The sequence below is a fragment of the Poecile atricapillus genome, chromosome 3 (assembly GCF_030490865.1).
Source record: "Poecile atricapillus isolate bPoeAtr1 chromosome 3, bPoeAtr1.hap1, whole genome shotgun sequence".
In the NCBI taxonomy this organism is placed as follows: Eukaryota; Metazoa; Chordata; class Aves; order Passeriformes; family Paridae; genus Poecile; species Poecile atricapillus.
Window position 1 is genome coordinate 14,001,249 of NC_081251.1, and position 15,601 is coordinate 14,016,849.

Below are 15,601 nucleotides of genomic sequence, written 5' to 3' on the forward strand. Positions count from 1 at the left end.
CGGCCCGGCAGCGCCGCGCTGCCGCGGCTCGGCTGTAGATGGCGCGGGAGCCTCGCCGCTAGCGCCCGGGGCGCTCCGAGAATGCCCCGCGAAACAGCGAGGGAGCATTTAACTTGGGCCGACAAAGGAGCGGGACCGCGGCGGGAGGCTCGGGGGAGCCGCACCGGCACCACGGGAGCGCCGGACAGCGTGCACCGCTCCGCGCTGGCGGCAAGGAACGGGCTGTCGTTGTCGCGACAGAACAAAAAGTGCAACCGGAGAACAGAGAGCGCTCCCACGCTCCCGCTGCACAGCGGATTTGTGAGCGGGGGCTCGCTGCCTTCGCCGCGTTTAATGGAGTTCACGCACAAAGAAAAACCGGTGCGGCGAGAAGGGGCCGAGTTCTTACTGCAGGGGCTGGGAGGGCGATAAGCGAAAGGCCGTAAGGGGCAACCAACCGGAATCGCTTAAAAAAAAAAAAAAAAAAATAAATGCAGAGAACAAATTTTGTTTGATGATTATTTTTTTTTTTTTCCCCTTGGGGATAGGACACGGGGAGGAGAGGGGTAGCCGCGCCGCTCCCCTCCACGAGGCTCCCCCCGGCGTATCAGTAACTACTTACGTGGCGGGGACGCTGGCTGCCTCCGTGCTCGCTGCCGGCCGCCGCACGCCCGCACGGTGCCCAGCGCGCAGCCCGACTGCCCCGCCGCCGCCGCCCGCCCCGGCCCGGCCCGGCCCGGCCCCGCCGCGCCCCGCCCCGGCCGCCCCGCCCCGGCCCGCCCCGCAGCCTCCCCCCGCGCCGGCCGCGATCGGGGTAAACAAGGTGAGACGTCCTTCCGCAGCCCTGCCGAGCCCAGCCGGGGGCTCGGGGGCGGCCGGCCGGCTCGGGGCCCCGGCGGTGTGCCGGTGTGTCCACCCGTGTGTCCACCCGTGTGTCCACCCGTGTGTCCACCCCTGTGAGCAGCGCTGGGGTGCTGACCGCGGCTCCACCGCTGATACAGCTCCAGCAGGTCCAGCCTCTCCGGGGATTGCCCTTGCGGCTGGGGGCGAGATGTTGGTGTTAATTTTAATATCAAATAAAAGAATAACAATAATAATGATAGTGGCTTAAACGCCCCTAAAAGCAGAGTCCGCCCCGCTGCCGGGCGCGGGGACTGATGCGATGTCGCATGTGCTGGCCGATTTTTTTCTCAATGAAGCAATCGGTTTTTTCCGGGCAGCACGGGGCCCCGCACACTTAGGGGAGCACAGGCGGCTGTACCCTGATGCTGTCGAGTGGGAGGAGTTCTCCCGACTCCAGACTTGTCTTAATCCGTCCCAAAATTAAAACGGAGGGGAGGAGGGAGTGCGGGGGAAGGGAAGACAGAGGGAAAACGTAAACCTTTTCACAGAGAAAGCCATGAATGAGGTCGGTTTGTCTCCGCCCAGCTCCGCTGCGGGCTGTCGGTTTGGTGGGGTTTTTTGCGTTTTCGTTGGGTTTTTTGTTTGGTTTTTTGTTTGTTTGTTTTGCCTTTTTCTTTTAATCGGTCCCCTTTTGTTTAAATAACAGGAGTTTAGCTATATATTGAAGTTTGATGAGAGGTTCCCTGAACTCCTAATTAGCCTGATATGTACTCCCTAGTTGGATGTTGGTGGTGAATTTCTTTAAAACAACGACCGAAAATAGCCCAAACCAAAACAAATACCCACACCTCTTCCCCATTTCCCTCTCGCCCCCCCCAAAAAAAGGGGAAAAACTATATACAAGCTGACAGTAGGAAGAGAACAGGTCTGTCCCAGAGCTGCAGCCTTTGCAGGGCAATGCCCAGGGACTGTCTGTGTCGAGTGTCCTTTCCTCACATCAGCACAGGGAAGGATGAGAAATGGGAGAAGGGTTGTTTTGGGGTGAACACCTGCGAGTTTGGGTGATGCCTGTTTTAAAAGGGTAGAAAGAAATGAGTATGATGAAAATGAAATAACCAATGGATGAGTCAGTCCCAGGGGTTTGCTTTGAGGCAAACCTCTGAACAGGCTCCAAAGAGGCTGGAGATGCTGCAATCAGGGTCTAGTTTTGACAGGGGAGGCTTTGGAAATGGCTCTCCACAGTACTGCACCTGCTTCATGCCTTGTCCTCCACACTAGGAGCTGTGAGTGCCCTGTTTTACAGTTATAAATACCATGAGAAAAGGGTCGTCATAATTTTAAATTCGGCATGGAGAAGACGAGCTTCTGGCACAGAGATCTGACCTGGTGAATGTCACTTGGGTAGTGAGGAGGGACACAGACCCAGTGATCTGCAGTAGAGCAACCTGCAGACTCAGTGTTTGCTATTTGCTGTAAAATGAAAAGGTGCTTTTCCTGCCTTTCCTCACTTATTCCCATCACCTCTGAATACTTTGTAACTTTTCAATACCATTTTTAGAAATGAGATGAGCAGTGCCGGATACTGAATCACTGCAAATAAGGACAAGCCATAAAGTTATGCAATACATTCTCCAGTATCACATCCTGTGATCCAAATCAAACATTCTTTTCTTAGTAGATGGCTTTTTACACAATTTCTCCCTTCCTCTCCCCCTGCATACTCCTGACTATGACAAAGACCTAGGCTCTTGCATCAACCTTTGTTCTGTAAATAAATATTTTCTGTTTAACTTTCTTAGTTACCCAGCATCAGCTGGAGCCACAGTCCCTAGCAACTCTAGAAAGGCTACCCAGAGACTCCAAGCCCAACAGGAGAAAGGAGTGAAAGAAGAAGGGGACAAAAAGTCTAATTCAGCCTAAGCTTCTGATTGAAAACTCCTGATTTTTATTGGAATTGGAGTCTAAATCTGAAGATGGTATATCATGTCTATATATATGTCAATATTCAAGTTTGGAATGAAGAAATTATAAATTTTGGGTTCTGAATTAAATCTATACTGTAAGGTGTAGAAGGATACATACAGTGTGTAATGACACAGTTACCTATCCATTGGATATCATTGGACGAGTTTTACTCTTTCAGAATATTTTAATTATTTCACTCCCTTTGCTATGGAATCCCTCCCCAAACCTAATAATTTGTAAATTTTGCTTTTGCTCTCAGTTATGTTAATAAAGATACTGCCATTTCAGTCCAATGTTAAAGTAATAAGCTCTGAATGAGTAAACCCCTTTATCTGCCTCATAGACACATTAGGTATACATAATTCTGTGCCCGTTGTTTTAGTCTGTGTCAGTCAGCTGGAGCTGTAGAGGAAGATCAACATATAACATGTGAGATGTGAAAATTAATGAGATCATAAAAGTCATATCAAAGCCTGAAAACAAAGCTGGCATTGAAGCTTTGCCTAACTGCATCCAGTGTCCCATAACAGTGCTGCTTAACCAAATGAGACAGATGTGAAACACATCAGCCAGAATGTCAGGGCTAAAGGGATGCCATTGGCTGGTCCAAATTTAAGTGTCATGTTCACAACACTTAGAAGATCCAGTTTGAAGTAAACTGTGTTTACTTATTTGTGGCAAATATTGCTTCATTGTATTTTCTCATTCAATTGAACGAGAGAAATTTTCTGAGTATGTATGATAAAACAGTTAGTGAATCAATGGAACCTACAAAAGAAGTAGCCAGCCAATTGGCATATGACAAAACCACCATATCTCCCCATGATCTTTCTGAAGGCACACCAGAGTGAAGTTAATTAGGAAGGATTCCTTTTAGGACTGCTTACTGACCAACTTTTGCCCTTTGGACTTCATTGTGCTGATCTACCTTGCCTGGAAACTGTCACCAAAAGAGACAATCCAATTAGAAGTTTCTTTATCTTTTAAACAGATCCTACAATTATCTACTTCTTTGATGATGTTGTCCAGTACTATAGTGCTGAGCTTCTTCTCTGGAATTGCTCTTTCTGCAGGAAATGCAGCTGCAGGAGAGGAAGGGGGGAGAGGGGGAGACAAGGGATTGTGTGTGTGTGATGTTCTCCCTGGAGCATTTGTCCTATTCTTAACTGTCCCAGAAGAGTCTGTGGAGAAGGCCTTATATTTTCATGCTATGGAAATCATCCACCAAACTCTCCCCTGTTCTGTATCCATGATTTATCTGCAGGTAAACAGCAAAAACAGGTGTAGAAACTGGAGTTTCCTGTTTCAGGGACTGAGAAAAAAATATTAAAAGAAAAGTGTGTCATAAATCTGACCTTGTGAAAAGTATCTTTTTCTGTAACTCTGATTTTCAGTCTGTTTTATCTTTTAACATCTGCTTTTGCAAATATGGACTCTGTGTGGACAGGAGCCAACCCTCCCCTCCAAGCCAATAGCAGCCTTTCTTCCATTGATGTCAATGAGCTGAGATCAGAGCACAAGTCTTGTGAGTGATCAAAGACAGTTCTACATTTAAAAGACTTCCTTTTCCAGGTCAGTCTGCTCCTTGTCCCTTTACAGAAAATATATTATCAGTGTACAAACACAAGCTAGAACAAAAAGGATAATAATTTTTGAAGTGGTAAAAGAAAGACCTTAATTTTATTTTTTAGCTGATTTACAAAGTGCAGAGCTGAGCCTACTGGGAACATTAAACAACTATTAAGTACCGAGAACTGTCATAGTGAGAAGACAGTCTCTTATTTCAGCAAAATTAATCCAAGTAGCTAGCTCAAAATATGCTTGAAAGTACCTCCCCATCAGTTGTCAAGGCTGGATCCCTGTGCCAATTTGAATGGGTTTTTCTATTTTTTGTAATTGTTTTCACTTACCATTGATGCTGTAACTCTAGTATATTAGTAAGGAAGGCTGAAGAAAGTGATAAATCATGGGACAGTAAAGAGACAAGTCTTTTCACCATACATCAAAAAGGCAATTCAAAGACATGAAGACAAGTATCTCTTCTTTAAAAAATCTCATGATTTTGACTTTTGTCATGTGCATCCATTTATTTTTATTTTTTTTATGAGCTGATGTCAAGACAAGAAATGTACCCACCTGAATGAGCTGCATGTGTGGGGCTTACGTGTGTGTGTGAAATAAGGATACAATAAAGTATGTAAAGAAAAATACCTATGTGCCATATATGCAGTCAGAATCAGGCCTTAGGCTTCATTCTTCACCCAGACAACAAAAAGAAAAGGTGTTATTGAATAACTCAGTGCAAGATTTACAACTAACTACAGTGCAATAAAAAAATAAAATAACCCACTCTAAAATATAATTTATGTACAGAAGCCACTTAAATGAGGTAGAGAGAAGCAAGTCCAACATTTCTGCCTTCTTGTTATATTGTATATTAATTACAAAGGAAAAGAAGCAATTAACAAAAGTTCTTTGAGGTTTGCCATTATATGCTTGTTAATCTGGGACCCAAAAAGTGTCTTTGTTGTCCTCAGGAAAAATTTCTGTGCGTGAAAGAATGTTCTACCCAAGAAGCAAAGCAGTCCTCACCTCAAGAGTCAGTGATCTTCCTCTCTGGTTCTGGATCTCAGTTATGTATTAGATATTTTCAAGCATTAGTATTACATCCCCAGGTCCTAGCTATGGCTATGACCACAGTATGTTCCCAGCCTAATCATTCCTGGTAGTTTACAAGTCTCCATCTGTATGTTGAATGCACTGCTGATGGGTTTCAGCATTAGCAGAAGTAAATTGACCTTCTAAATCACAACAGTGCCCTCCAAATCTGACTGTCAAGGCTGTAGGCTGTTGGCTCCCACAGTTAGACCTTACATTTCTCTGTTACCACTAACTCTCATTATTCACAGATGGCACCATTCCCAGAAATTAAAAAGTGGTTGTGTTATGTATATCCATATCAATGTTATCCCTTGCTAATTGAAATCAATCTTACATAGTGGAATTCTCCTCTGAACATCCCCCTCTTTCAGCTTTATGAAATAACCTGAGGAAAAGCATTCCTTCATTGCTCAGATATAAGTACCATTTCTTTTATATTTTCCACATTTTAAGTTATACTGGTATTGCTAAGAGAAGAAAAAGTGGTGTGGGGGCATATTTCTTATTATTTCTTTTGTAATGAGACAGGTGAGTAGAACAAAGCCATGGGTCTAAGATCAGGAAGAAAAGTGCTATGTTTGCACATCCCAGGGAAACCCTCATACACAAGAGAAGGCATGAAATTCCGTGACTAGTTATTCCTAACCTTTTAAGATTGAACACACTCCAACCTTAAATTGCCATTAAGGTCTCTTTCCTTTTAGGGATGTGTAACACTCATTTTTCACTTGAGGTTTCCTCGGGGAGTTATTTTACAGATAAGTGCACGACCTGAACCAAATCCCACTTAAGCAGGTTTTGCTTCCTCAGTTGCACCCATCAGCATGATGCTGGTGGAGGCGAATGTGAGATGGAAACATGACAACTGGATGTGCTTCTAGGAGCTGTTCTCCAAAACATCACTGTAATCATTTGTGTTGCCAGCTTTTCGGGCAGCACTGAAAAATAAGCAGGCTCACAAAGCAGAGCTAGAAAAAAACATCACCCCCACCATTCACAAAGCCCCTCTTGATGTGCATAAGAAACTGCCATCAGCTAAATTTGGATCCCATTCTTCACTCAGAAATGTCTTGGTTTTTCTTACTTAAAAATATATGTTACAGCTGCATTCACAGGTGCAAAATGTGTAAACCACCTTCAGACCATTTCTGGCTCTTCAGCATGAGTCATTAGCTTACCTGGAATTGATTCCAGTTGAACAAGAGAAGGACTTAAGAAGTACTAGGTAGAAAAGATGTCCAGCTTTAGTGCAGAAAATGGTAAATGTTGGTAGTAGTTGCCTATCCTTAGTGTAACAGAAATTATGTGTCTTCAACTTTCCATTGGACTTCCTTGTATATTTTTATACCAGAGCAAAAACTCCCCTATTAGGCAGTGTCTGTTCCACATGAAAGCACTTACAAACCATAATCAAGTTACTCTTTAGCCTTTGCTTTGATATACTAAATCTAAATAGACTTACCCTGTAGAGTCATTCCATTTTACTGCCAATTTTTTTTATTCATATTCTTGTGGTTCTTCTCTGAATTACCTCCAATTTGCCAACATCCCTCCTGAGCTGCTGATATCAGGACCGACATTATTCCAATACTTTTATTGACGTCAGGGTCAACCCGCTACAATGTGAAATGCAGAAGTAACAGAAGCCCTTTACTGCCCTTTGATGGATAGCATCTCTGCACACTGAAAAAGATTGCACTGGCCATCCTGGCAACATGATTTCAGAGGGCTCTGGGGCTCAGCTGGGGGTCTATCAGGACCAACAATTCATTCTTCAGTCTCAGCTTCCCAAAGAGGAATTCTTATGTGAAGTAAGGCCTGAGGTACTTGTTCTTAAATAGGTCCTTTATGTTGGGTGACATGGAAACACCTGGTATTTCTTTTGCACCTGGTCCTCAAGCAATGCCAAAAAGGCATTGCCCACTTCTGCCCACTAATGAATTCTGTTTCCTTGAAAAGTACTATTAACAAAGATAGTGCTTCCTTCTGTACTGCTGGAATCATTGTTAATTAACACAGGGCTGATGAGCAGTGCCTGCAGACCCCACTCTCTGAGCCCTACTTTAGGTTAGGATGTTGGATCCCATGCTAGCCAGCTTTAAAACAAGTTGGCTGTCATGGAGAGTTCATCATGTTAGTTCTGATTTCCATCAGAATCTCTCATAGTACTGTATGGCAAATGCGTCCAAAGTCAAAATATAAGATATTACCACAATTCCTTTTATCCACCAAATTTGTAGTCTTATAAAAATAGCACATTAATTTGATAAGATCTTTCTTCCATTATTCTGTGTTGATTGCCATTAATTAAATCGCACTGTTTTAATACTTTATTAATTGACTTTCCTATCAGCAATTCCATCACTATGCCTGGAATAGACATCAAACTGACAGGCCTATAATTACCTGGTTGCCCTATTTTGTCTACAGAAGTATTGGCAAAGTATTTACTTTCTTCCGGTCCTTCCTCAGATGACTGGTTTTAGTCAGTGTATGCATCTTTCTCAATTGTAGCTTTTTGAAGATCTAATGAATTTTTTCTAAGTTGCTGTAAATTATTATTCACATTTTTGTTGGTTTAAATTTTGTCCTCCAGGCTGGCTGATACATCTCTAAATTTTTTTGAGCTTTGTAGAACAGGATCTTTCAGGGTGATGATATAAATTTTACTGGTTAGTACTTTATCCTGCTTGCGTGTAGAACATAGAATGCGTTTTAAAAGCACAGAAAACAAATTCATTGCAACAAATTCATTATGACTTCCACCTAAACAAACTCTAAATTTGTGATTAATACTTCCCTGTCAGGATGAGGTCTAATGTAGAAGTTTCCCATGCCAGATACAGCTCTCTTTGAGTCAGGAAGTTGTTTTGTGTATTTTTTCTTGAAAATCCAAGAATGCCTTAGTACTTGCATCATGAGACATCCCTTTGCTCCCCCTTCAGATTTATCTTGCCAAGACTGAAAGTGCCATATATAGTGAAAGGCTTTTAAAAGGCTAATGGTGAAGGTCACCCTACACCCAGAGGTAGGGCTGGTTAGATGAGCCAGTTCTGTGTTGTTTGGAACAAAGCCTTGTTTCATGCTACACTTTCAGTGTAACCCTGCTGCTGGCACTGAAGACTGAAGTCCGTGAGAGCACTAAAATCGGAGAGTTTTCCCTGAGTGCTGGCCTGGGTATCATCAGAACATTAGCCAGAAAGATTGACTGTCATGATTCTGTCAGTTCTGTGCTGCTGCTGCCCAGGTGTGTCACAGTCTTCAAACGATAAGCATCAGATCTGCCCCTATCTGGAGAGGGGGGAAAAAAAAATCATGTAATTGTCCTTCTGGCTGAATGTAGCAGAGGTCTCTTTCAGGTCCCATGGAGCATGAACAGTAGTAGCTCTGCAGGCACCAGCCTGTGCCTCTTTGTTTGCAAAGTGCTTCCTGTTTGGATTTCCATGAGCATTTTTTTACCCTCCATTTACTTAAGTGATGACATTGACCAGACAAAAAGATATATGATCTTACTTAAAATGAGCTTTTCTTCTCTACAAGCATAGGAGTTTTGTAGGTACACTGAAACCATAAAATGGCCTTACAAAGTCAGAACAGTGGTCCATCTCCCACAGTGTCTTCTCTTACACGCAGGGTAAATGTGAATGTCCATGGCAGAGGACAAGAACAGAGCAAGCACATAATGGAACAGCCTTGGAGTGGTGTCTCCAACTCCCCTCACAGTGATTTTTAGCCCATTTGCTTGCTGAACCAGTAGCAGTTCCGTTCCATTTGTTAGCAATCAATGGATTTCTCTACAGCAAATCCTTCCAATTTGCTTTTGATCCCTCATGTGCTCTTATCAACTGCAGCATCCTGTGGCCAGGCATTCCATAACTTAATTGTATATATGAAGAACTCTTTGTTTGAACTTGTGTCATTCAAACCTCCTAATTTCATTTGATACTTCCTTGTTACTCTGTTAGAAGAAGCAGCAAATAGTAATTCTGTTCTTCCTTTCTCCCGGTCGTTCATGATTTTATAGGCTCTGTATTATATCCCATCACTTTTCCCAGCTGAAAAATCTCAGTCTATTTAATAATTCCTTTTATAAAAGATCTCATTTCACTGTTCCTTTTCTGCTTCTGCTATACCCTTTGGAATGGGAAACTGGAAACCTACTCAATATTCAGGATACACTAACTGTATAGATTTATAGTGGCATACCATTTGTTCTGTATTTCTTTAAAATAGTTGTTTATACTGACTTGCATTTCTGATCACTACTAACTGCTATCCTGAATGTGACAGTTTGTGCCTATGTCTGTATTAATGACTCCAATATTTCTGTATCCCCTCCATGGTCAGAGCCCATTGTTGGGTCATGCAGTTCAGGTTATTTTCACTCTTGTGAACTGTTTTGCATTTATCAGTGTTGGATTTCCACTGCCATTTTATTACCCAGTCATTCTGTAACATAAAGCCCCTGTGTAGCTCCTCAGAGTCAGTCTTCCTTTTTATTGCCCCACAGGAGCAAACATTGCAGGTACATTATTTACTCCCATTTCCTGATCACTTTGAATATTGCCTACAGGACAATATATGTATTAGGTGTTGGGTACAGGGAGCAGCTGGCACCACAGAGCAATGCCAGAGCCCACCTCCAAGGGGATGCAGACTATGAAAAAAAGGCCAGACTAGAAAAAGTGAGCTCAGCCTTCCTGCAAACTTTTCGGACAGTCAGAGTGGCCTTGTCTTCTTTTCTTCTTGAAAATGAAATATGCACCTGAAGAACCTAAGAACATAAATCAGAGTCACCTTGGGCTCTGTCAGTGGCCAGCAATGGTGGTCCTTAGGGATAACTTAAATACTAAATCTAAAAGGAAGTTTTCTGTCTCTGCATCAACAATAGGTGAAAATTCTCTGTTATTAAGCACCAGTTTTGAGTATCTCCAATGAGATGGGATAATTCCAGACTTCAGTTTGTAGGCTTTTTTTGGTGAATTGTAGACTGTGCTGTTTTGCAAACAGAGGGAAAGCAGAGTTATATAGTATCACCTAGGCTGGAACACTGGCTATTTGAAGCATGTTATAGCTGATCTATAATTCACATGCTTATTTTGACAGGCTGGCTCTTGTTAGTTTTCAATGGGTGTGGGAGGAAATAGCAGTGCATAAAACTTGCACATTACTAATACCATTGCCATATAAAACAAATATTTGAATAGGAAGTTTCAGAAATGATTCAGTGCTCTAACTACAGAATATCCTACAGGAATTTTTTATAGTAACAGAATTAATGAAAAGCAAATCCTATTTTTCCACCATGGGCATAGGGTGGTCCCAATGCAGCAGAGCCAATGTGATACTTCATCTCAGGGATAGAAAAAGCAGCCTCTACAGATTGCTGGCCCCCTGGGTGACTGAAGCTTGCTTTGAAAGGACTCCTTGAGCTGAGAGGTTGCTATATGCTTTTTAAGTGTCTGTACCAGATCGTGTGTGGGTGCAGCAGACAGGGGCTAAAAGCCCTGAGCTGCAATACAGAAGCAATTGAAAGACACTCTGTTGTTGCTGCTCTACCAACTGCAAAGGAAAACTCTCTTCCCACCCCTGCAGACTATTCTAACCACATCCTTTGAAGGTACTGAAGTTATTTCACTCACTTAGCCCACAGTTTTCTCAACATTAAGTCATAACTTGAAAGCTATGGGGCGAGGAGATAATTGTTACGTCAGTAACAACATTTCATTCAGACACTGTCATAAGTAAAGGATTTCTAGGTGCTGAAAATGTCATATGATCACCAAACAAAGAAGCCAAAACATAACTTTAAAAATAACCACCTTTGCACCATGGATTTGTAGTTCACTGAGAACAATTTGCACATAGCTTAGTCTCAGATCTCTTTCTTATCTGCAGTATGGCTGTTCATCTGTAGTTAGAAACAGCCTGCAAAGTTTGACACAGATGCTGTGTCTTCTCATGTTTTGTGCTGACTTTATCACAAAATAACTTGGAGCTTTCGCAGTTTGTGTCTCAGATCTCTATTGGAAAATGAGGGAGAAGCACTTTGTTAACTCCTGGAAAACTGTGGTGGTTTTAGATGCAACAGCAAAAAGGGGACACATGAATTTGTGAAGCTGAAACAAATTTGATGCATCCCTGGTACCACTTTGGCAACCTTTACTATGTGCAGTGACACAACAGTGTCTGTGAACTTCAACAGCTTGGTCAAGGAAAATTTCTATGTTTTTCAATTTCCAGTAACTTTTGCAATGTTTTACAATGACCACTTTGACTCTGGAAAATCCACCTCAGACTGTAGAGTCCCCTTTACCTTTTTAAAAGAGGAAAAGCCTGCTAGTCATGTCTGCTTTGTTCCTATAATCACTTTTAGATTGAATGTATACTACTATTTTTTACTTGTTTCTATTTTAATGATCACATATATATGATACTGCAACAGGTGGGGTTATTTATACACATGGACAAAGATGTGAGATCTCCAAGTTGTTCAAGATCTTAAAATAACTTGTGTACTAAAGGAATTTTTTCTGTTAATCTTAGAAAAAGGTTGAGGTGTGGGGAGGAAATTAACATGAAGTTGTTTTATTTGTCTCCCAAGGCATGAATGAATAACTGTTGCCATCTAATCTTTCTATGTGGGTCTTCAGTCTGTTACTTCCTGGGATTTCGTGTTGGGGTTTTTTTCCTGGCTTCCTTGGCTAAGATGGACAAATGATTATTGACAGAGAAGTTTTACATTTCCAATGTGCAGTAGACCTGAGGAGTGAATATTTTTTTCCTGATCTCAGGTATGTGTAAATTATTCAAAACAATACTAATACTAAAGAGCTGTCCCTTAAAATCAAAAGCTTCTAACATCCTTCAGTGGTGATGCAACAGTTCACAAGACTGAGTGAATAGCCAAGTGTAATTCTGATCCCTCTACTTTGCCAGGCTGTGACACTGGCAGACTTCCAGAATAAGCCAATTTCAGAAGAGTGGAGCCTCCAAATATGATCTTCTGTCAGTCACAGAGATTTCAGCTCCAGGAGAGGAAAGATTCATCTGGCAGATTATAATCGCTACTGTACGAGATGGTGAAAGAAGTGATCTTTCCCTAAGCAGGCTGCCAGCTACTCCAGGACCAGTCAACACCTTGAACTGTGCTGGGAAGCAGTGGTGACTTAGCTCAAGTATCACTACATCTCATCCCACTCTTGTGATGCAAACCACTGTTTTTTCCGTAGGTGCTACAAGGGCAGCTCCCAGCCTGTGCTGAAACAATCAAAATGCTTCAGAGTTTCCAGAGCCATCCCCATTCTGGGCTTTCACAGAGAGAAATCAGCAGTGAGGATAACAGTCACACCTGATTTCTGGGCTCTTACTGCAGGACAGACCAGCCATTCCCAAACCAGTTCCTGGGGGATGCTCTGCTCTCGCCTTCCCATTGCAGCATAACAGCAACAGATTTCCACGGCTCAGCCTGGACAGAGTGTTGCAGTAGGTGAAGCCTGCAACTTGCAAAGCTGTGGTCAGAGGGAAAGTTTATAGCCAATATGCACAGTAGCATCTCACATCTCCCCTAGGGTTTCTATCTCCACAGGATCAAGTTCCAGCTGCAGAAAGAGGGGAGTTTGGGAAAAGGTTGGTTATAAATTACCAAGGGGAGTTCTTCAACATAAGGTGTGGGACCCAGAACCAGAATGTCTGCATGAAATCAAATAACCCCGATATACTGGCTAGCTGTGATAATAAATAGACCCAAATGTATTTCAAAACAACTAAAATATTTAGGTAGAGTGATCTTCATAACCTTTTTCTAACCTGACTAATCAATCACCCAAGTTTTCTTTCTTTTCCAATTCTACAAAATCATATAAAGGAGTATACTGTGTCTATGACAAACCTGAGTCATTTGGGTGGTCCTGATAATGGGATACTTCATTAGATATGAGCTTTAGTTTTGGTGCATTCAGTGGCTCCTGCCAACACCTTAAGAAGATTATCATTTCTGGTAAGGGCTCAAAACATTAAAGGAAAACTAAAAAGAGAGCAAGTTCTTTCAAGAGAATAAAGCTTATGCTGTGGGCAATTGGAATGAGCTACATCAGCTTTCAGAGATTAAAGAGAAAAACTGCAAAGAAGATTTGCCAGTTGAAACTCTGTGTCATTAGAGATCCCCTTTTTTACCATCAAAATAAAATTAATTTAAAAAATGAAGCTGTACGTGCGTTCGCTTAGGAGTAGGAACAAGCAGCCATTCCTCCACCTACCGCTCAGCTGCTGCTTTATATAATGAATGACTACTCATTTTTAACATTTTTGGTATCTTACCTAAATTAAAAAAATGAAAGGGAAGTATTCATTCAAAGAAACAGCTGCCCATCTTGATACCTGTAATTATCTATTATAGCTTAATATTATTGGCAAAAATGTAATAGTTGGGCAGTCAGTAGTTCCTTATTACAATTATGAGCAAAGTTACTTGACTTTCTGATGTTAAGGTTGACTGTATTAGTCAAGGGAAACACTGTTTTTTTGTTGTTTATAGCCTTATCAGACTCCAACAAACTGAATTGAAAATACCTGTGCCAGACATCTGTTTCAGCTTCATTTTATGTGTTTCCTTTTGGAAAAAATCAGTTTAAAGGGTGCTTAGGGAAAAGAAAAAAAAAAAAAAAAAAAAGCAAAAGAGAGAATTATTTTTTTTCCTACCACTGATGAAATATTTCTGGTGGCCCCATGAAAAAAACCCACATGGCATACCCTAGTACTACTAAAATATGAGACCTAAGTTCACTTAAGAGGCCTCTGCAGTGACCATGTTCTGCCAAGAAATAATAAGGCTAAGCAGGATTTTCTGCACATTACAGGGGACGTTGTAGAAATGCCAGACAGGAGCCATTTCCACTTTTCCCTTCTGGACTCTCCTGTCATTCTACATTATCAGATAGGTATAAAATGACAGTACAGGTGCATATTTCTCTTGCTTTAATAAAATGTTCAAATTACTGAAGCATTGATCTTCCTCTGCATTTTTCTCAATGTTTCTTGCATGATTATCTATGAAGAGATAACAACAAGAGTCAAAATGAGTTTAGTATAAATTCTATAAAAAGCACAGATTTAAGGCAATTTTTTAATAAAACTGAAGTCTCTGCTTTGAACAAAAGGGCTAAAAAATAAACTCACACAGCTAACACCCTGTATGAAGTAACTAATTTGGGATTAGTATTAGTATTACCAAGGGAGGAAAAAAGCCAAAAACTAGTAGAATTAATATTAAAATTGCTAACACTTATGATTTAACAGTATTCTTAAAAGATTTATCTCTTGGGAATTTTAGTGAGTACCAAAGTTATCTGAGGGTGTGACTAGCCTGGCTAACTGTGGAGAGTGTTCATCTTCATGCCCTTAAAGACAAGGTCACTGTTTCAGTGATAAATAAACTATACCATGTACTAAAAGCTCAAAATATTTATTGTATATACCAGTGGGTTGGAGGAAAATAGTACATATAGCAGACACAAAATGTCCCCTTCAAATTTAATGACACACCTCTCTCAAATTAAAGGGTCATATAGCAGAATACATGCCAGGAAAAGTTTGGATAGAAGATCAAATCTAGAGTAGATTGATCAATAGCAGCAAGGAGCTTACAGTGAAAATTGCAATGCTTTAACAACTGAAAGGCTACTTGGGGAATAAGGTAAATTTTCTGAAAGGGCATTTTTTTTTAGAAGGGAATAAAGGAGATTTCAAAAGTTAAATCTCTCAGCTTTCTTATTACATTGTGTTTACATAATCATAACCAGATGCTTTAGGCAATAGTCTCTTCCTGTGCTTACAGTTTGCTGTTGTCTCATCATTCCTTTATTAATCTTTGTGAGGATTAGCAAAACAAACAAGATAACTGTGAAGCTGAAAACAATTTCATGCTACTTCTTATGAGAAATTGTTTCCAAGGAGCAATGTTATCTTTTTACATAACCTGGATTTCCTCACAAAATGTGTTGGGAATTTTTTGCTTTAGGTATACCTTTCAGTCTCAGAGGTAGCAAGGCACTCCTCTTTCCTCACTCTCAAGCATAGGTAGGATTCTGCATGCCCACAGCTCTCAGAAGCAGCAAGGCATTGGCTTTTTAAAGTCTTCCATCCAGCCTTTGTA

At 41.4% G+C, this 15,601-nt stretch overlaps 2 protein-coding genes across 2 annotated transcripts in view; one reads left to right on the top strand and one right to left on the bottom strand.

Moving 5' to 3' along the window:
- TRIB2 (tribbles pseudokinase 2) overlaps positions 1 to 698 on the bottom strand; it is a 20,806-nt gene extending 20,108 nt beyond the window's left edge. Inside the window, exon 1 of the mRNA XM_058835081.1 lies at positions 602 to 698. The gene's annotated coding sequence lies outside the window, so the exon portion shown is untranslated. The remainder of the gene's footprint in view (positions 1 to 601) is intronic.
- On the top strand, positions 82 to 13,643 carry LOC131577100 (uncharacterized). Its single transcript, XM_058834486.1, has 3 exons — positions 82 to 360; positions 767 to 1,032; positions 12,681 to 13,643. Exons 1-3 carry the CDS (start codon positions 82 to 84, stop codon positions 12,889 to 12,891), a joined length of 756 nt encoding a protein of 251 aa, XP_058690469.1. The 3' UTR covers positions 12,892 to 13,643.
- Positions 13,644 to 15,601: the final 1,958 nt, after the last annotated feature.

Coding starts and splice junctions, on each gene's coding strand:
- LOC131577100 (XM_058834486.1), top strand. CDS start 82: ATGCCCCGCGAAACAGCGAGGGAGCATTTAACTTGGGCCGACAAAGGA. Junction 361..766: donor TCACGCACAAAGAAAAACCG/GTGCGGCGAGAA, acceptor CCCGCCCCGCAG/CCTCCCCCCGCGCCGGCCGC. Junction 1,033..12,680: donor CTTGCGGCTGGGGGCGAGAT/GTTGGTGTTAAT, acceptor TTTTTTCCGTAG/GTGCTACAAGGGCAGCTCCC.